Source organism: Anopheles coluzzii, chromosome 2, assembly GCF_943734685.1.
Source record: "Anopheles coluzzii chromosome 2, AcolN3, whole genome shotgun sequence".
NCBI lineage: Eukaryota > Metazoa > Arthropoda > Insecta > Diptera > Culicidae > Anopheles > Anopheles coluzzii.
In genome coordinates, this window is record NC_064670.1 from 107,228,239 (window position 1) to 107,249,208 (window position 20,970).

At 43.6% G+C, this 20,970-nt stretch overlaps 4 protein-coding genes across 5 annotated transcripts in view; 3 read left to right on the forward strand and 1 right to left on the reverse strand.

Annotated features, from left to right (window-relative positions):
- Nucleotides 1-20,970, forward strand: part of LOC120949789 (RNA-binding protein 8A) — a 300,811-nt gene that overhangs the window by 22,487 nt on the left and 257,354 nt on the right. The gene's annotated exons all lie outside the window — the stretch shown is intronic.
- On the reverse strand, nucleotides 4,559-5,239 carry LOC120949791 (E3 ubiquitin-protein ligase TRAIP-like). Its single transcript, XM_040367304.2, has 2 exons — nucleotides 5,028-5,239; nucleotides 4,559-4,963 (listed from the first exon to the last, which is right to left on the reverse strand). The coding sequence occupies exons 1-2, from the start codon at nucleotides 5,138-5,140 to the stop codon at nucleotides 4,630-4,632; spliced, it is 447 nt and encodes a 148-aa protein (XP_040223238.1). The 5' UTR covers nucleotides 5,141-5,239; the 3' UTR covers nucleotides 4,559-4,629.
- Nucleotides 6,734-11,611, forward strand: LOC120952965 (general odorant-binding protein 70). Of its 2 annotated transcripts, none has more exons than XM_040372575.2 (4): nucleotides 6,734-7,405; nucleotides 10,713-10,922; nucleotides 11,026-11,218; nucleotides 11,305-11,611. In XM_040372575.2, exons 1-4 carry the CDS (start codon nucleotides 7,307-7,309, stop codon nucleotides 11,400-11,402), a joined length of 600 nt encoding a protein of 199 aa, XP_040228509.2. In that variant the 5' UTR covers nucleotides 6,734-7,306; the 3' UTR covers nucleotides 11,403-11,611. The 2 variants fall into 2 exon arrangements, with proteins under 2 accessions (XP_040228509.2, XP_040228508.2); XM_040372574.2 differs by having other exon boundaries at nucleotides 6,960-7,405; nucleotides 10,710-10,922.
- On the forward strand, nucleotides 16,989-20,337 carry LOC125906939 (spidroin-2). Its single transcript, XM_049608046.1, has 4 exons — nucleotides 16,989-17,148; nucleotides 17,245-17,385; nucleotides 18,607-18,990; nucleotides 19,080-20,337. Exons 1-4 carry the CDS (start codon nucleotides 17,042-17,044, stop codon nucleotides 20,218-20,220), a joined length of 1,773 nt encoding a protein of 590 aa, XP_049464003.1. The 5' UTR covers nucleotides 16,989-17,041; the 3' UTR covers nucleotides 20,221-20,337.

Below are 20,970 nucleotides of genomic sequence, written 5' to 3' on the forward strand. Positions count from 1 at the left end.
GTTGTGTTCTCGCAGCGTGTATGTGTGTCACGGTCAAGTGGAGCCGCGAAACGGATCTGAAGGACGTGTATCGCCAATTCAAATTTCCGTAACCAAACCGGGCACGTGTTGAAATAATTGAGGAATTAGAGAGAGAGAGAGAGAGAGAGAGAGAGGGAGTGGAGACAAAACCGACGTGGCTTTACTGGGACGATGGATTCGGACGGTGGATTTGTGCGGTGATGAATGTTTTACGAACAAGATGATCCTTGTACCATCCACGCCGAGGAGCTTATCATCATCGTCGTGTGACACCACCTTTGGAACAATCGTTGGACGTTTCAATTCCACCGTGGTTCCACATAACAGTGGACCAACTGCGTAGTAGTACACTACGGGTTCGGGCGCGCGTGTCACTTAAACCAGATTCATCCAGAACGGAAGGTGATAATGCACGCTCGTCGCTGGTGTGACACTTTTTCGCCCCCTTCTGTACTGAATCGTCCACAGCACACGGTCACACGACATACGGCTGACTGACGGCGCTGTATTCCAATTATCATGTATTGTTGTGTCGTGCGGTCAGCCAAGCTGCACATATGTTTTTTTTTTCTTCTTGCTGGTGTGCGAAGATCAATGATCGTCCTTATAAAATTAACACCTTGACGGGCCACCAGTCCAGTCAATCTTCTCCGCTGCTCGGAGGGGGTTGGTTTCCCACTCGCCCTTAACATTGTTATGTGCTCACCGATCCGGTTTGAGCCGGCAAAGCCCCTGACAGTGCAACAGGCCGCCCCTCAGTGTGTGCGCGAATGTGTTTTGATAGGAGATGAAAGGGCGTGCATTAAACAATCGAGCCCATGGCTCCCTCAAACACCTGCTACCGAGCCGACAGAACCGTCCCGCTCTTATCAGCTGAACTCTGCGCCCGAAACAAGTCCGTTCCGCCACTTTCATTTCCCCCGGAGGCTCGTCTAGCGGGTGTGTGTGTGTGTGATGATAATTACAAAACGAGGGACTCTTTTGACCTCATTAATCAATCGACCCATCATTCGGGCTGTTGTTTAGAAGAGGTGCGTGTTATTTTTGGGCTGCCGCTAGCCGTGATGCGCCATTGCGCTTTTCAAAACACCAAATCTTCCTTCCTCAAGCAAACCGATCGGTCCCTTTTTAATCTGCAAAAAGAAAAGGAATAAAATAGCTTGCCCAATAGCACAATAGAAAATTGACACGTTACACAACGAAGGAGAGGAAACTTCGTTTTCTTTTCCGTGCCGGATGTTTCGCCCACTTCTCTCGAAGGTAAATGTTGGCACACTGCTTACACAGGCAAACACCTTCTCACACGTGCTTGGCTGGCCCATTTCATTACGGTTCCAGCAAAAACCACATCAAATCCCGGAGGGGGGAACTTTTTTCCACCCGGCGCACACACACGCACACACACTGCCACACTCCTTACATGCACCGAAGAGTGAAAGGCGCACCACAGGTACACAGGTGTGTGTGCACTCTTCGTTTTGCTCCCGATTGCTCTACACGGGGATGGAGCGGGGAAGTCGTCGCCCGTGCTTGCCACGAAGCCACGGTTTCATCAGCCGGTGAAATGTGAATCAATTGCACCCCAGGCGGGGCCTTCGCTGCCCACACGGTGCAACACACGCGGCGCTGCGACACTGGCCCACATTCTGCACTGCACTGCGCGTACATTACATGCACGCACACAGCGTTACTACTACCTCTTCGCTTCCCAAATCTGGTGCATACAGCCGCAGGGACAAGGACACATGGTTTCGCAGCCGATTATCCTTTTCCGGCACCAGCTTTCCATTACATAATGGGACCGAGGAGTTTCGACCAGAGTTTGGCAGCGAAACCAAATCAGCCACACGCACACACGCACCGTGTAAAAAAGGGTATCTTTTTCAACATCTATTAGTAGCCTAACAATCTAAATATACTTGCAGAATTAACGTAAAAGTGTGGTCTAGTTAGTTGCAGAGGGAACTTTTTCTTTACCTCACACGCACGCACGCACAAAACTTCTGCTTCTTTTACGCGGAAAGTGACAGTTGCGAGAGTTTTCTTCTTGCTTTTCCCGTCTTTTGAAAGCGGGCGCTGTCAGCGCGTGTACACGGTGTGGTTTGTTTCTGCACAGTTGTTGTAAAGCAGGCGGACCCGGGTGCTAAAGTGTCTGTTCCACGTGCATGTGGAATAACTGCTCGATTTTTTATTCGTTGCAGCCGCGAAACAACTCAAAATGGATTTTTATTTCGATATTTGCGGTAACTCATCGTTTTGGATTATTTTAAACATATCTGATTAACTCTAAAACAAAGCGCTGGATCGTAATTATTTTTATCGAGCAACCATTTCTGTAACGAACATTTATATATTTATTTATTTGCTAAATTATTACGGCCCGGCCGTATTGTCGACTTATGTCGAAGTGTAACGAACATTCACTACGCAAAAAATATTCCCGTTGGACCATCGCTTACATCATACTAGTTAAATGTTACTAGATTGTTAAATGCATGACTCCGACCCATTATTTCCGTGAGTTCGACTCGGAGTTGGTCATGTTTTCTTGCGACTATATTAAACGACCCGAACATCAAATATCCATAAAAAAAACGAATGCCCTATAGCTTCACTAGTTTGCTCAATAGGAGAGGGCTCAGAAGGAACGAGAAACCTCTCAAAGTCGAAGAAAGTTCCACTTTATGGCTATCCCACCATCAGATGTTTCCTCCAGTTTTTTGTTGTTGTTGCTATTTTTAGAATGCATCAGTCGTTTATCTTCTGCTTTTTAGTCTTTTAGGTTGAGAGCCTTTACGTTTAGATCCCGTTTAGTCGTTTAGTCGGTCGTTTAGTTGATTTGCATCACTTGCGTACTGAACCTATTTTAGTTCGATCCCGACCCAAGCTAACATCGTCAACGGATCAATGTGCCTTGCCTCTACTGGAGTCGTTGCACCTACGGAACCTAAGCAGTCGAGCTTTACCTATAAAATCGATTTCAAGAAATGATTTCAGTCAATGGTTTTCGGAATCAAGCCCTTAGCGAGAAAAAGATTAGGAACGATATTTTGGCGAATAAAAACAAAAAAATGGAAAATTTCTCAATACCTAAGTTCAGTAGAGCCGTGAAATAGTCTATACAAAGTTCCATTCGTTGGTATTTTTGTTATCATCTACTAGGAATTTCCTTATCTTGTTGGGTTAGGATTCAATATTGAGAGTGGTTTGTTGGCTGTTTTGAATTTGATTCCTTTTTGTGGTATTTTTTCCCTTTGAACAGGAAAAATAAAAAATTTCCTTTACCGCGAATTTAATAGGATCGAAGAGATAAGATGATCCAAAACAGTGCCCATATATTTTTACATAGCTTTTTATCACATCACAAGTGTTTGTTTTTATCGTTAAAATTGGTTTTCACAACCTAACCATACTAGGAAGAATCAAGTATATTGGTCAGAAAGTCTCCCAGCCCCACTGTACACAAATCCATCTTATTCTCGAGATCATGAATAACCGTATTTTGCATTCGTATTTCATCCACCAAACCGTGTACAGTGACACTAAGCACGTCTTGCTTATCATTACTTTGCTCCGTCTTTTGTTCTATTCTTCTTAATGCGTCTTCCAGTTCACTAAGTTTAATTGTAATGTTGTCCATCAGTGATTCCATCGGCACTGCATCGGCATTATTCCTTTGGCTGGTGGGACGTGCGAGATGAGCTGTCACATTAAAATGCATTTTAATCAGCATCGTTGAAATGCATGTAGCCCGACAATCGGGGCATGTTTTGGATCTGTAAAAACAACAAAGAAAGGTCCAGATTATGATACGCCGTATCGTTCGATTATACTATTTTGCTCAAGTTTTCACCGTTCTAACCACTGCCGGATACAATCGTTATGAAACATGTGGCCACATGGTGTACTGACGACATGAGCCTCAGGAACATATAACTCGGAACAAACACTACACGATAACTCCATATTAGTTGTACAAATTAAATGAAGAAATCAAACTTCTAGCAACAGTCTCGCGCAACAAGATCCTCTTATGATCGATATACCAGCTAGCGTTGCGAATGGAGCAGCACTGAGTCTCACTGAGGTACTGAAGTGTAACTCTTCCTAGTGTGATATTTTTATTGTTTTACTTATCGATAAGAGATGATAACACATATCTATGATTTTAACCTTTACTAATCGGCAAGTTTGCTTATCTTTGTTTGCTCATTGGTAGATAACGAATGATAAGGCGTAGCCAGAATCTCTCATTTTCATATCACTGTTAATCCTATGTCCACACGATCTTGCAGATACACAAATATATAAGTCCCAAAAATCAAATACCAACGTTTTATAGCATCGTGCCGGCTTTGATTCATTACAAGTTGTAAGGGTGTGCCGATCTCTTGAGAGAAACCTCATAGGAGTGTGTATACCATCGTTCCATCCGCGAAAACGGACACCCATCGGACAGTTTCGATATTTTGTCACACAAAAACAACGTGAATCGGATGAAAGGATGAGTATGATCAAAAGCAAGTACAAAAGCACATCGTTGCAAAAGCTGCACTATTACAAGTACAGCTGATCATTTTATCTAAATAATCTTTGGATATCTTAGTATTACTCTTTAGCATCAAACATACTTGTCATAAAATCTCCCAGCCCCATTGTACACTCATCCATCTTATGCTCTAGATCACGAATGCCCGTATTCTGCGTACGCATTTCATCCAGTACCGTTTGCAAGGTGTCGCTCAACATGTCCTGCTTCTCCTTACACGTGTCTGTCGTTTGTTCAATCTTTGCTAATGCTTCACCAAGTTTCAACGTTATATTGTCCAGCTTTTCCATCAGCATTGCATTGTTCCTTTCTAGGTGTGCTGTCACATTGAAATGCACTTTGGTTAGCCCTGACGCATTGCATTCCGTTCGGCAATCCGGACACGTTCTGGATCTGTAAAAAAGTGGGCACCGATTTTAGCACATCGTTTCGCACACAATATGTCACAAGCATTCACCGTTCTAACCACGGCAGGATACAATCGTTATGAAACATATGGCCGCACGGTGTAATGACCACATGCACGGTAGGCACATAAAGCTCCGAACAAACCGAACACGACAGCTCCATATCAGGGGTATGACGTTACTGAATCAAATCACACATCCGTTCTCAGCTGTGTTGCAGGAAAATACACTCATGGATACTGATACCATAAATGCGATGAATCGCCAAGCAGTCAGCTCTTCTCTTCTTGATGAATCATTGAGAAGTCAATGCATCGTTACATCAGCATGGTTCTTCGGAGCGGATCGTAGTGTTCGCAGTAAAACTGTAGGCTTAAAAAGTGGCAGCCTTTATCGCTGGGTAAACAAAGTTGAAAGATTGTATTATTCTTGGAGTACTTTCGCTTCTAGCTTTGTAGTTTTCGCTTTTGCTGATTAGCTACAGTGGTGGGCATTATAATAGCATCTCCACATGCATGGGGCGTAAGTTTTAAGGCCTTATCGCATTGGGAAACTTGGAATGGAATTGGTACGTCAAACGACGTTTAACAGCTCTTAGGCTAGAACAGTTGAAACTTTCCAGATCTTTCGTAAAAAAACACTAAAAGCGTATGTACTAATTGCACCTCATATCAATAACCTTTAATTGGGTCAAAAACACATTCCAAAACCAAATGTACGAAACCCATAACATCTTTTGAGTATAAATAAAACCAACTTCGACTGTCATTATAGGACTATGCCCTTCCTACATCAATATTTTTCTCATTTAAAGAGTTTAGTTATATCCTCTTACCCAAGGTAAGGCTAAAATTATTCCTGTAATGTAATAGGGCCTTTAAACCAGTAAACCAAACATATTTATTAAAAAAAAGTGTCATTGTAACAGTTAATCAAAATATTTAATGAATATTGTATGGCACTGCAATAAGTTTGATTATATTATATAAGCACTGTAAATCAGAACAATTAATTAATCAAGATATTTCATAAAATTGTTGTAAAAACAAAAAAAAAATCAAATAATTTCAAAACATTATTAAATTAAAATTGAAATCACATTATAAGGAAATACATTGATTGCAAATTTGTACGCACCTGATGCAACAAAACCCTCCTCACCATCCGTTTGCACAAGATGCATCGGTTGGTAGTTTGAAAAATCCTACCTAACGGTTGGCCCCCTACGGTTGGCCAAATAATTAGCCCCCTACACCCTCTCAAACACTTATTCACTTACCCAAGCACTCCATTCAATTGATCCTACCGTTGAGGTGCGCGTTTTTGGAAAAGAAGAAAGTGAATTCCCGCCACTCTTCGTCCGATCTGTCATCAGCGAGTCGCCAATGCGAAGAAGCTAAAAATAACCATCTTCAGGATTTCCTCAGCACCACAAACACATACACACTTGGGTGTTATAAAACAACGCCAATAATTGCAACTGCGCGCAATATCTAATCAAACCCAGCACCGTCTGGCGTACGCGCGTACGCGACCGCAAACGCAACCGTGTCTCGTGCGCATCGCGCTGCGTACGGGTTTGTCATGTAGGCTCTCCACCTCCAAGGCTTCTCTGGTGGAGCAGAATTGCAAACCACCTTTCCTAATTTGTCCAAAGATGAGCCCCCCACTGAGGGATGCTGTCTTCGATCCTCACTATTCCGTCCCCGGCCCGGTCGGTTTTGCATTGGCCATCCCCCATCCCCCCCCTCCATACGGGACGATTGAGTCAACCTTCCAAATTAGACAGATCAGCTGTTTCAGCCACCACTCCTTAGCTGTTTCTCCATACGATCGCGAACGATCGATGGGGTGGGTGCAAAGAAGCAAGCCTCCGCAAAGCAAATCGACCCGACTGCGTTACGACCAGCCGTGCACAAATGCGTACTCCACCACCAAAAAAGACACCCATACACACGCATGTGTGTGGGGATTAACGGTTGAAAGTGAAATTGTTAACCCGTCGCACTGGCACGCTGGCCAGGATGTGTTCGCCGGTCTGTCATTCGTAATCGTGAGTCCACGCCGGAAGGTTCACCCTGCTCGAAGACACTCCGGTGCGTGCTTCTGCCTCCGGCTGATCGTGTGTGATCGTCTGCAGTAAAAGTGCAGTGCACAGCAAAAGAGAGTGAGAAAGTGAGTGTGTGTGTGCTTTTTTTTCCTTCAAAACGCCGCTGGAACTCTGTCCATTTTGATCGCCTGCAGTGGGCACGTCAGTAGTGGGAAACGCCAACAGTGCCAAAACTGTTCCCTGGTGCAGTGTGTGGTAAAGTTCAACGTACCGACAGTGATGAGGCGACAGTACTCCATGTGGGCCAGCACGGTGGCCGTCATTGCTTGCGGCAGTGCCCTGATGCTGCTGCACCCGGTCGGGGCCGATGCACCGAAAGTGAGTGTTCGAAGTGTTTTATTTGGTCGTTTTCTTACCTCAATTTAGCGTCTGTGAGTGCGGTGGCACTATTATGCAACTGCGTGGCGGTTGTAATGTGTAATGCATCGTGTGCGCGCGCGCGTGTGTGTTTTTGTGTATATTTTTCGGGGTGCACGAGGTCGCCAAGAGAGAGATTGCACAATTGGTGGATTTTTGGTTTTCTGTTTTTTTTTTATTATGGGCGTATTTCATGACATTTTCATTGTCATTTGTTGATACTGTTCGGGGTGTGAAGTAGCTTAAACGTGGGTCTTTTGTATTATTGGTTCTTATTGAGGAGATATTTTGTCGGTTTAATTATTCCGAAATATTGCAGTAGTGGTTTGCTCTTGTCTTTCCGTTTGTTTTTAGTTTAGTTTATTAGTTTTTGTTTTTTTTTCTGTTGTTCATTCCTATTTTTGTATTGGATTTTTCATGTTGTATTCCATAGTTAAGTAGGATTTCCCTTTTTTAGTACAAAATTTAAGTACACTTTCTTCATATTATGTTTTCTTATCAATTCATACATATAACCATGATTTATTCCTAAACCATGCAGACAATATTTTATCAATTATATGTTTTTCTGCTCCTATATTTTATATGTTATTGTTTATTAGTTTCTTTTTTTAGTACAATTTCTAAGTGCACACAAGCTCTGTTGAATTTTTTGTACAAAAAAAATCGACTTCTAACAACATGTTAAAATGTTGTCTGTTGTCTTTACAACAAATTATTCGATTTTTAGGGGCTTAAGTAATCTTCTATCTATTGGAAACGTTATTCTTCCATTTTTTCTAAAACATCTTATAACATCACTATAAAACACTCAAAATCACAGATGTTATCGAGAAGCAAAGTATCACCTAACGAGGTTTCCACCTCAATTCCCAGAGTTTCCTTTCTCCACCAATTTTCCAGCACCAGTGGATTCGTTAATCGCACAGCAAACGGAATCGGATACGGTTCCTCGAATTTGACTGTCGTAACACATTTTCCGTTTACCGCTGGCGAACCGTTTTATTTTCAAAGTCAATCGCGTTTGCCGCATGTGTAGCATGTGCCGTACCGTGCAAGGTCTTACGTCTGTGGCGATGCCACTGGCTGGTTCATTACAACCACCCCACCACTGTAAACCGTAAACCCTTAACGCATCTTCTGGGCCACCTGTTTTGCCCATGGTTTGATGGTGGTGATGGTGCTGCTGCTAATGGTCGTCCCGTTTGCGTATGTATATTTATGCAAACCACGCGTGTGTGGCCCGCGCACATGTGTGCGATCTTTATTATGATTACCTGAGCGCTGGCCGAAATCCCCCTTCAACAACAGTTAACCCTAGCAACTAGGTTCGAAAATATTGGAAACAACCTTGGCACCGGTTGAACCGTCACTGTCTTTAGATCCGCTGCATTTACCGGTAGATCACGGTGGCGTTGGCTGAACGAAGCGACTCACCTTGACCAGTGCGGTTTAGATGATAGTGAAATGGTAAAGGTGTGTTGCCCAGTGTGCTGAAGGTTACTTTCGCATGGTTTTGCTCCCCACGAAGGACACTGTGGATGTTTGAAGTTGTTGTCTTGTTGATTGCAAACTAAAATCACCCAATTTAACAGTCAAAAACGAATGTATAAACAAATGCACATTCACAACATTATGCATTTGCTCGTATAGGAACCACCGTGAACTGTGTTGGACAATCAACATTACATCATGCGGAGAGTATGATGCTTTGCGATGATACTGCAGGATAGCGAAATTCGACAAAACCTCCCCTACTTAATCGACCGCGTACCGCCAGAGCGCAAAGGAAAGATCCATCATTTGGACCGATCGCGTAAGACAGGTTTCGTTTCGTGCGTGTTTCGTTGCTCCCCTGGGCAGGAAGCGGTGACAGGCAGATGTATATGCGAAAATGGTACGTTGTCACTGTGTGACATGGCACTGGTAGTACAAAAAAAATGCGCAAAACTAGTTTTGTGAGTGTGTTTTTGCTAGAGAGGAAAGCGTCAACCGTGTGTGAAACTCTTGTTTTTTTGTACAAAAAATGCATGGGAGAGATGCATGGTTTCTCTTGGGTGCGTTGTGATCATAAACCGGTAGTGATTGCTCGCAACCATTTACATCGTTGTTGGTGCTGTTATGCAGTAGTGCGCGTCTCGTGTCTGTTTGTTTCTGTCATGCGTTTGTTTGAAGCATGCTCAGGTCTGCTGCTAGTTCAGGCTGCTGTTGTTAGTAGTTTTGGAGAAATGTTGCATTTAGTAGATGCTTCTTCATATTCACTATCAATGTTGTACATGGTCATACATGTTCATGTTGGTATTATACATGGTAGCTACAGCGTATACGGGTAAAGATAGTCTTTACAACGGCTCACGTTTCCTCTTGTAAGAGCTGATGCGATATTTAAAATGGGCAATTTGAAGTATCTGCATCTGCCATCAGCAATGGCTACAACAGTCTGCTGCAGGAACATTGAGAAACGATTACGGTCCTTTGTCTTATACTTCTGTCAATTCATTTTCCCGGGCTTCTTGTAGCGTCTGCTCCATTGTCCTGTCAAACATACGGAACCAAAGGTCCTTCTTATCACATTCCTCTCGATCATGACCAAGAGAGTTTCGTCAGATTTGAACAGAGTACATGTCTCAGAGGCTTATGTGAGTACTGGTACTTATAAAGGTTCAGGTTCTTTAAATTGAACTGCTTCCTGAGGCCTCAGGAATGACCGGTTATCAGCTAACATCTTTGTGCACAAGTCAGCTTTCATGGTGTTGTCGATGCTAACCTCCTATTTAATTCGGAATACGTTAGAAAAGCTCCCAGTTGTTCCACCATCAGATTAGTCTTATCCTCGTTTCTGTACAATTTTGAAAATCTCTGTCGGCTCCTCGATCACTAGGTAGGCTTCAGCGACATAGGAGACCGCAGACCAATGCCTATATCATTAGCATATATCAGGATATGAGTTAACTTGCAGAAGATGATTCTCGAAGCCTTCATATTGCGGCTCGGATGACCCTCTATGGTTGATACATTTTAATCGTGTAAAATTTCAGAACGGCTTAGGAATACTGAGCAGTAAAAGCTGAATACAACAGATGAATGGATCTCAAACCTACGAAAATTAATAAATATTATTTGTACAAACTAGTAAGACATGAAAAGTAGCAAGAAAAGTAGTAATCATGATTTAATTAACTTAAGGATTTGTGTGATATGTCTTATTTAAAGTTCTGTCTTATCAATATATATTCAATCTTATTTATTTCTCGTTTTGTTCCAGAAGCGTTGCCTAACAAAACCGAACGTCTCGAAGAAGGTGGATATGGTCATCCATCAGTGCCAGGAAGAGATCAAATCGAGCCTTATTGAGGATGCGTTGAAAATTTTCACCGCCGAGCACGGACAGTGGCATGATCGCCGCAAGCGCGATGAGGGCGGGCTTGACTTTTCCCACCCAACGATCGTTTCGCACGAGGACAAATGGATTGCTGGCGTAAGAGTCGCTTGTGACATTATATAAATTGAAACATGGAAAAAAAGCTCCATTAATGCTTTCATCGATTTTGTTTTGTTTTTAAACTCTCCACCATTCACAGTGTCTGATGCAGTGTGTGTACCGGAAAAACAATGCAATCGATAAAAACGGTTGGCCAACGCTGGACGGGCTGGTCAGCCTGTACACGGACGGTGTGAATGAGCAGGGCTACTTCATGGCCACGCTCCGGGGCGTTGATCGATGTCTCAAGGGCACGTCGAAGAAGTATCAGATCAAACGCAACGATGCCGCTGGTAAGAGAAATTTTCGCGCTGTGGCGAGTATCAGCTGCAAGCTAACAAATCATCTTGCTTCTTCCCAAATCTTTTTGATGTTTTAGAAAACTTTGAACAGTGCGAAGTTGCGTTCGACGTGTTTGACTGCATCTCGGACATGATTACGGACTACTGCAGTGGCCAGATGGAGGATGATCATTAAACAGGCGAATGGCCGTGCTTGATACACCAACAAATGGGGAGATATTACTTTTTTCCTGCACTTGTGCGACATCCAACTCAAGACGACAGTAGATAAGTGCTATTTTTAAGATGTAATTTAATCGAATCGAACAAAAAATGGAAGAAAAGAAATGTGATTTTATGTCGTTTGTATGGGAAAATAAATGTATAAGTTAACTCAAACCTAAACACACACCCACACAAAACGGACACAAATGTATCGCCGAAAAAGGTCTTCAGATAACCAGGAAGTACACGAGACAACAGTCACAGCGGAGTTGTCTGCTCGGATAAAGGTGCTCGGTAATGATTTTCCGGGTTTGTTGAAAAGTCTCTATGGCATCGTTTGGAGGGAAAAATGGAAACAGCTGATGTATTTCAACCAGAAGTACACGATCATCATAGCCAAGTGGCCCGTAAATATGCTAATAAGCTTGTGACTTAAGACGACCCAGAAGCTTACTCGGGCATGGTAAGACAATGTTAAATCAGATAGACAGTTCCACGCATAAGGAAGCATGTTAAATGCAAATTTCGGTGAATGAGTGGATGGTTATTATGAATGGGCGATGATACCATTTATCAATAGAGAGAATGATTATTCTTAATTTCAAGAAGATCTCCTACTCCATTACATACAATATTAGAAGCAAGCACTACCAAATTCAATAGATTTTTAGAATTCTTATTAAAATGGTGTTTCTATTTCTCACCTCACCCTTCCCATTGTTCTGGGATGACATTAAAACTCTCCCAAAGTCCGAGATGCTTGTTTCAACACAGGAATGAAAGGAACAAAATTTTACTACACACATAGTAAACCACTTCCTCAAGAACCGCCACCGTTCAGGGCCGTGTCTGTGCGGCTTGATGAAACAATGGTCGCTCGCCATTCTCGCGCAGCTAAGTAAACAATCTCTGGCAAAGAACTGCGGTGCACTATGCGGGTACACAACCGGTACAACCGAACCCCGAAGAGCTCAACCGATTACGATCCGACATCCGACACACATAATTGCATTTCGGCGATTACCACTATTGTTCACACGCTGTTGTTGTTGTTGTAGAACAGAGCCGCACATGGTCAGCAATTTGTCATCGTCCAATAAAGTGCCCGAAAGAACGGTGGCAATGGTCAGGCCCGCTAGTGCAGTGTAGCCATGCCTAAGCCTGCGTCTAAATGTTGGGAATGGTAGCGATCAGCGTTTCGCAAGCTGGTAGTAAAATGTGACATTGTACGGCGGCGAAAGATTGTCCAGATAGTGATCGGTTTATGCTTGGTTAGGGAGGAAAATTATCCAATTAAATCCTTCCGGCAAAGAGCATCGTCGAGTTAGTTGGAGATGATACAAATGCAGTGCTGGGGAGGATTCATTTACAATCTTTTCCTGAAATTCAGAACATCTACAATCGGAACATACAAATAAACTTAAATTTTAGAACTTGATCACACAAAAATTTAGTTTTTAAACACAAAGATCAGACATAATGTAGGAATATTAATATTTGAGGCCAACTCTGTGTACTCATTCTTCAAATATGAGCAAATATGAGCCACAAACACGAAAAGATTGCACATTGATAGATGCTATCCAATGAAAGCATGCGCCGTGTGCTTTAATTAATATGCACATTAAAAACAATTCAAGAATTACTCAGCCTTATTTCATTCCGTTGCTGATATCAAATGATCACGCATGCGCTCGTGATCTTCACGCGTTCGAGTCCGCAAAACACGCGTTAACATATGTGCGTTGTTTCAGCACGTGAGCATTGGGGAGTGGGCAAATTATTCTTATATTATCTCTGTTATCATTTCAATCATTGAAACGTGATTGGAGTGCAAAATTCTAATTAGAACTTTGAATTAAAACAGCCATTGATCTACTTGTTGAACGAAATTGAAGAAATGATCAAAATAATTATTTGTTATTTGCAAGACTTGTTGATATTTACAAAAAATGCTTCTTTATGATCATACAAAAAAACCTCCATACTTGTGATCATTCTGTGTCAACAAGATTCTATCACTTTAAGGTGCTAATTTTGTCATAATAATCGTGTTGTACGTTGAAGACCTCAATGAATGCCTAGCACTAGCCGCTTCCTCCCTGTATCCATATCCCACCGTACCTAATCTTCATCGCTCACGTCCGGTACGTCCGGTTGGGGCTCAGTTGCATCTCATGCTAGGATCGGTTCGTAGTCATAAATCATCAGCTGATTTTAATAACAATTAACGCCCACCACCGCCCTTCCACGGGCTCGACATGGCATTCCCAAATGGCAGCTACAGAAACCGTAATGCTACACGGTGTCTGAAAACCGAGCTCCAGCAATAGCCTGCAACTCGCGTACGGTTCCATCCATCCGGATGGTGGAAAACTAACTAAAATCAACGCTCAACAGCAACGTCAAATCACCAGCTTCCGAGCGTACGAACGCTTGCGAAAGTCGCGCGTCTGTCTTCGGCGGACCATTGTTTGGTCAGTCGCCCTGCCAAACTGAGGGAGGGAGGACGGTGTCGTGAGCCTTGTCGTTTTTGGCTACTGACTGCTGCGATCAATCATTTTAATCCCGAACCACCGCCAAAAGGAGGAAATCCTGCCAAAATAATCGGACAATCCGACGAAAAGATCCAATGCCGAACGTGGCGGCGTCGGTGGCACGCGAGCCACTCTTCGTGCTGTGGGTCATGGTTTCTGGTTCTGTATCTTCTACCAATTTTGCACAGAATCTCTTTTGCAGCATGAACCCACTCAGCACGCGGGGTACACGTCCGATCTGCGGGCTGTCGTAAAGGGTAAGATCGCGATCGCGATCGCGTGGAAACAATTGAAGACGCAAAAATTCCGCCCATGAGCGCGCCAGCGCTTCATTATGATGGCTGCCCTTGACTTGTATCCCGGGATGGCGGGGAGGCAAGCAATGGAAGTAGAGGAATCATCTTAGTCGGGCTGGTCTGGCTTTTCTTGGCTGGTGGGTAGAGTTTTGACGCTTCTTCATGTCGGGTGCCTCTATTTATCATATGTATGGAGCAGGTTGTATGCGGTCTCGATGGCGACGAAAAAGGTGGCGTTAAATTACGCGCTGTGATCGATGATTTCATGTGTATTTTGGGATTTAAATTGATAGAATTAAAGAGCCGTTTTGACGCGATCTAAGAAAAACTATTTTGTATTAATGGTTGATTTAAAATACGAGGTCTAGGATACAGTTGTCATACTTTCTGTACTCTTTGTGGCGTGAGGTTATACATTTAGCAAATATTTTACAATATTTTATTATATTCTTAATAGAAGAAACACCCTAATTGGACATTGGACTTATAGGGTTCTTCTACAGTTAATTCCTAACTAAGATATGATATGAAATCTGAGCTTGTAGGACATGTAGGACTACTGAACTCGTCAAACATCACGCTACATTTTAACAGTATTTGGTGGTTATTGCTTAGTACATTTTATTTATCAAAATAGCTTTAAACAAGAATGATCAATTCTTCCTCAATCAAATGTGTTCTTTATTCTATGTGTAATGGTATAATACGGTCGGTAATTCCTTACCGGACCATATCCGTAGGTCCAGATCCCAATGGGTATCGACGCACGTTGGACCTACATCTGTATCCCTCTTCAGTTAAAATACATTTTGAGATATGTCTCTCGAGTATAACCAAGAAGGCCCTACTTCAGTGATCTCCAACCTGTGATTCGTGGCGTTAACAGAGGTGGTCCGCGGAAGAATTTATTTTTGAAAAAGATAAGCTTATTACTTTTCATATTGTGCAATTCTTTCCCACAATTAAGATTACGTTTTCAACAGGTATATCTGGAATAAGATTTTAAAATAGTTTTGATCAAAAATTTTGAACTAAGTCTCCAAAATGTCAATGGCCGTCAATGGATGTTAGCCGCGGCAAATGTATTTTTAAAGCCAAGTGATCCGCGTTCCTAAAAAGGTTGGAGAGCACTACTCTATCGGACAGTTTACATACTGCTTTCGGTGCCTCTGTGCTCCCAATCCGATGCTCGTGGTACGATGTTGCAGCAGGATAATGCAACAAAATGTATGAATGTTAATTATGTACTTTGAGCTACTTTTTAACAAACATGACTACTTTAAAATCAAACATACAGTAATATAAGTTTGACGTAAAATGTATGAAGCGTTGAATAATGTTGAAATTTGCAACTGACTTGGAAAATAGACTAGAAAATCGATAACTTCTTTGTTAAATAGCTGAATATTAAGAAGTACATTTATTCAAATAAGGAAAAAGTTAGTACAAATCGCTTTAAAACTGATATACAAAATACACAAATAAGTGAAGTGCAAGTGTATTTCACTACGAGAAAGCCGTTCATTTTTCAGCTTCCAATCCAACCATCATCACTAACCAACAACCTCACGTGGAAGTGACCGCACGCGCATAAAGATAAACATTTTATGAATGAAAACAGACACAAACACACGACTGCCCACTGCTCGTCATCCCCAAACGGGCACACTTAACAGGCAAGCAAAAAAAAAAGGCGCATTCATGCAAAAATCATGACCTGTACAATGTTCCTCACTCCTTCCCTCTTTCCCCTACATTTCGATCATATGCTCAAAGCAGCCGCAAGAAAAAAAAAGATCGATATCGAGCAGCGAGCCCGAATCTTAACACCACCGACCGCTTAACACCCTAGGAGAGGGTGCCGCTAGATTTGGGCTGGGAATGTGCCCGATCGTACGGCCAGCTTCGTACGTCGCCAGGTCGGTCCATTGTGTTGGTGCTGCCGCCACCGAGGTGCACTGACACTGGCACAGAAAACGCGTCATAGAACCATCTATAATCAACACGCATGCGCATGCGTGTTTAAAGGCAGTGCCACCGTACCACCTCAGTGTGGACGCTTCGAGCGAGCGAGCGAGCGGGAAGAGCGGCAACCGACTGACTTTGTTCCTTAATCTAAAATCTCGCCAAAAGAATCATTCGTGGCCATAGCCAAAGGGGGGAGAAGGGAACGCGCGCACCACCCCGAACACGTGGTTTCGCGTTGGCTCGACCGGCTCGAAAACAAACACGGCGGCTGCCTCATCCTCAGCCGAGCGAGGGAGGTTTGTATCTTTATTGTTTCATCTTCTCCCCCAACTGGGTGCCTTCTCGAGCGGTTTGGTGTTTAATTTTTCTTTTCTACATTTTTTTTTTCGTTAGTCGGGCGGAAAAGCACCATTAGTGCGAGGGTGGACCCCGGTCCCCCCGCAGGTCAAAGTGTATATAAAGAGGTGCGATTTTTCGCCGCACCGAACAGTTGCCCGACTGAGTCCGGATCCGGCAGTAGTGGTGCATCAGAAACAGCTCCGGGAAGGGAACAACTAATGCAATAAGAAATCAAGTGGATTAAAACGACTATTAAGCTTACTTTTTGAGTGTTACAATGTGTGTTGTAGTGTGTGGAATAAATCTAGCATCGTGAAATATGTCAATCGTACACTTTTACAGTTTTAGTGTAATATAAGACAAAAGTGCATTTAAAATAAGTTTAAAAAATACATTAAACAATAAAATATATAAAGAGAATTCGACATACCAAAGTGTTCTAATAAGACCCAAACAGAAAAAAATAGAAAATGAAAGTGTTTGTATTAGTCAGCGTAGTGCTGATCAACCTGCTGCCAGTGTATGCCGATCAGACGGATTTCAATCACATCAACTCGGATGGATCCTTTGCGTTTGGGTAGTGTGGAAAGCACCGTTCGTTTAGTGTTTAGTGCCGTTCACCGAATCCGTTTTTGCTCTTCTTTTTCCCGATTCATTCATGCACGCTCACCAGGCTGAAAAACTCCGACACACCCGGGGGACACTACCATACGGCCAGCGGTAACCCGAAAACCATCGTGCGGGGACGCTACGGAAGCCGCCAGCCGGATACGGGGCGCGTCGAGGAAACGGTCTACACGGCGGGACCGCGCGGGTAAGTCCCACCGCCCAGGTGAAAGGTGTCTCAATGATGAACTTGAATTTTTATGTCCCAGCGAGTGGAGGGGGGGCCATGTAGTGCGATACACTAATTTAGCATTTATCACACCGTTAAGAGGAGGCGTAATTATTTCGAGGTCGGATGGCCCTCGATTGTGTGCGAGAATTGTAGCTTCTGCGGTGGGAATGCTGGCCACTATGGACCGCGGGTTTGCTTGACCTTCGTTTGGGGATGGGTTTTTAAACAGTGCAATAGTAGGGTCAATTATGTGTGTTGGAAGGTGGGCTAGTTCATTCTTTGTTTTTTTTTTACCATAGCATCTTAAAAACAATGTTGATGGAGGGAGCATAGCACATTTTTTATAATGATATTGTTATGGTGGTTTCATAGCAAATGTTTACTTTTGACTGTCCAATAGCGTTCTCAAAGAATGGGCTTAAGCACGCAAAAATGCTAATATAATTGTTCTAGTCGTTACCTATTATACTCGAAGTGGTCGTTTGGGTGATTTAGTTGAACGATCTTTTTTTATATAAATATAGAGTTAAAAAGAAATGCCCAACAATGCATTATGCGGCGATGAAAAGTGCTACACATGTTGCTGGAGGTTCGTCGCTTCTACCTGAATTGAAATCTTTTTATGTCTTGTAAAGTTGTACACAAGCCATCAAACGATTTCAATGCAGGTAGAAGCGACGAACCTCAAGAAACATTTTTAGCATTTTTTCGTCGCCACTTAATCCATTTCAAAAGCAATATTTGATCAATTGTACAACCTCACTGAAGAAACATAATAACAAATAACAATGTTTGTAGTTCACAAAGTTCAAAGTTGAAGAAAAATAGCTTGTTATTAATTAAACGATTTAGAATTATAAATTATGGCCAGGTTGTAATTTTGTTTCATTTTTCTTGATATTTTTACTTTAATATTACGATGAGTTGGAATCAATTAGATAATTATTTTGCAATTGAATATTTAAAAATACTTTGAAATTAATTTTCTAAACAACTCCATTCAAAAGACTTCTTAAAAGTGACGAACCCTGAGTAAATCAATAGACATTTCTTTAGGTAACAATAACTTAATACTTTAAAAATCAACTAATAATGTCTGCCACCAAAACTCTTCCTTCCACACTACTTCAATTCATTTCTTACTCTACCAAACCGTAAAATTTGTACCTCACTCATATTCGTTCTACAATTTGACAGCTTTCGTGCCCGCGGGCCAAAGATCCACCGCAAGCAGAGCCTATCGCAGGTGCAACGCGGCCCGATCGGCACCCCGGAGGATCCGCTGGCCGACCCGTACGATGATCCCAGCTACGATTTCCAGTTCAAAACACGCAACTACCAGCGGCGCGAAGGTTCGGACAGCAATGGGCGCGTAAACGGGCTCTATACGTACATCGACGATGTGGGAGAGAAGCACTCCGTACGCTACACAGCCGGCTCGGGCACCGGGTACGAGGTAGCGAACCCTGTCCCGGATGCACCGAACACGATCGCGTACGAAAGTCCACTGTACAAGACGCACAAGCAGGTTCGCGGTAAGGTCGCGTTCGAGAGTGGACCGAGTGGTTCGGGACAGTACAAGTAAGATGATGAGAGCAATTGCAAGCGTTTGGTGTGTTTTGGGTGCAATTAATCACGCATTGGGGTTTTTTCCTCCCACTCCCTCGCAGGTTGCTCTCTGTCGGGCCCGATCAGCGGCGGGCAGAGACGACCGGTCCGGACGGTGTGACGCGCGGCTCCTACTCCTATCTGGACGATAAGGGTGTGCAGCGAACGGTACAGTATATTGCCGGTGCCGGCATCGGTTACAAGGTGGTCCAGAGTACGGTCGGCGCTGGGACGCATCGGTTACAGCAGCCCAACTTTGGCATTAGCCACGTGGAGCAGAGTGAAATCGGTGACAATAACAATCCTTCCTATCAGACGGCTCCCTCGGGACCTGCCAGCGAGCGGCCCGGTACGTCCGGCGCGGGGTACGATCATGTCGCTCGTCCGTCCGCCGGTGGGTATGATGGTGGTTCGAGCCGTCCGACGGCTCCTGGTGGATCGTACGATCCTCCAACGGGACCATCGGGGGCTGGCAGTAGCTACCCGGATGGGCCAAAGCCAGGAATTCCCGGCTATCCGGAGAGCAGTCGCCCAACGGGACAAGGATACGACGAGGAAGACTTTGACAGCAAGCGTCCTACAACGAGCTCTCCAAGCCTTCGTCCACCCACCACCGATCGACCGACGGGACCTAGTGATTCGAGCGAGACGTCTCGCGAGAAGTATCCTCCTTCCAGCGATCCTACCGACCACGATCTGGGAGGCTATGGGGAGGACAGTATCATTGGGCTGCTTCCACCCAAATACGACTACGAAGCGCAACCGGGAGCGGGACCAAGCGCGTCCGATCACGACGATCACGATACACCCTCCCTGTCCGGTCCGTTCGATGTGGCGATCTCCAGCGGCCCTTCCGGTCCGGCTCCCTACCCAAGCTTCGGTGAATCGGCCCCGGGCACGAACGCTTACAACTCGAACGACTTTTCCGGCTTCCCGGAGGTAACGTACGATCAGAAAAAGCTCGAGGAGGATCGCAAGAAGGATTGGCGCGATTTCGCCAAAGACTCGACGATCATTAAGAATGTGGGCGATTGGTATGTGGGGCTTGCGCCGGGCGCTTCCGTGCGGGCGCATATACAGAACATCGATCTGCTGCCGTACGGTGGGCGAGCTCCGTCGCCCGGTGATGCCTTGCGCCGTGACACGCAGGCGCAGGCCAAGTCGGACCGTTCGGGCGGTCGGAAAGCGTACGATGGGCGGTAGACGGCAGCTTTAGTTGTCGGTGGGGCGAGCTTTAGTGATGTAAATAAATTATTACACATGAGTATTATAGAAATAAACTCGATCGTTGGATCGAAAGAGGAATGTTTTCAATAAAAAGTGTTGTGATGTAATGATTTGTTTAAAAGTTCATCTGAAAGAGCAAACGGTTTGGCGTATTTTACTCCATTTTTACTCCATTTGGTATTAAATTTAGTACGATTCAATAATAAAAAATAAAATCCTGAATATTATAATAGCATTTAATGCTTTGTTTGTGATACATCTTTTTATATGTTTTAAGTTATTAATTTTGCTTCAATTTTTCCCATGAAATAAAATAAAAGATATACGTCTAGGCTAGGCTAAAATAAAAGATATAGGCAATATGTTTTGTTGTGGCTGCGAGTTGTACTCCCCTGGCTCATGACCGTTGTCGGACCATGATGCTAGGAAGGCGGCTAATTAGGTGTGATTGTGTAATGAGAGCAGATTGATTAGGATTGGAATTCGGAGAGCCGTGCAGGGCTTGGGAGATGGACAGATCGGTCTCTTTTGATTCGGGCTTGGTTGCGAGCAGACGTGTGTCGTGATTGATAATTTTATTTGTTAATATATAAGTTTTAATTATATTAATTGTGTTCGCGTCACATATCCAAATCCGAACACAACATGTTTCGAGAAAATGATTAAAATTTGCATAAGCAGAAGGCACAACCTTTCAAATTCCATCAATTTTTCCCCGATTGTTCA

Excerpts from the sequence above, each read along its gene's own strand:
- LOC120949791 (XM_040367304.2), bottom strand. The coding sequence starts at position 5,140 with ATGGAGCTGTCGTGTTCGGTTTGTTCGGAGCTTTATGTGCCTACCGTG. Across the intron at positions 4,964-5,027 it reads ATCCTGCCGTGGTTAGAACG|ATCCAGAACGTGTCCGGATT; the intron begins GTGAATGCTTGT and ends ACTTTTTTACAG.
- LOC125906939 (XM_049608046.1), top strand. The coding sequence starts at position 17,042 with ATGAAAGTGTTTGTATTAGTCAGCGTAGTGCTGATCAACCTGCTGCCA. Across the intron at positions 17,149-17,244 it reads GATGGATCCTTTGCGTTTGG|GCTGAAAAACTCCGACACAC; the intron begins GTAGTGTGGAAA and ends CACGCTCACCAG. Across the intron at positions 17,386-18,606 it reads TACACGGCGGGACCGCGCGG|CTTTCGTGCCCGCGGGCCAA; the intron begins GTAAGTCCCACC and ends ACAATTTGACAG.
- LOC120952965 (XM_040372574.2), top strand. The coding sequence starts at position 7,307 with ATGAGGCGACAGTACTCCATGTGGGCCAGCACGGTGGCCGTCATTGCT. Across the intron at positions 7,406-10,709 it reads TCGGGGCCGATGCACCGAAA|AAGCGTTGCCTAACAAAACC; the intron begins GTGAGTGTTCGA and ends GTTTTGTTCCAG. Across the intron at positions 11,219-11,304 it reads CAAACGCAACGATGCCGCTG|AAAACTTTGAACAGTGCGAA; the intron begins GTAAGAGAAATT and ends TTGATGTTTTAG.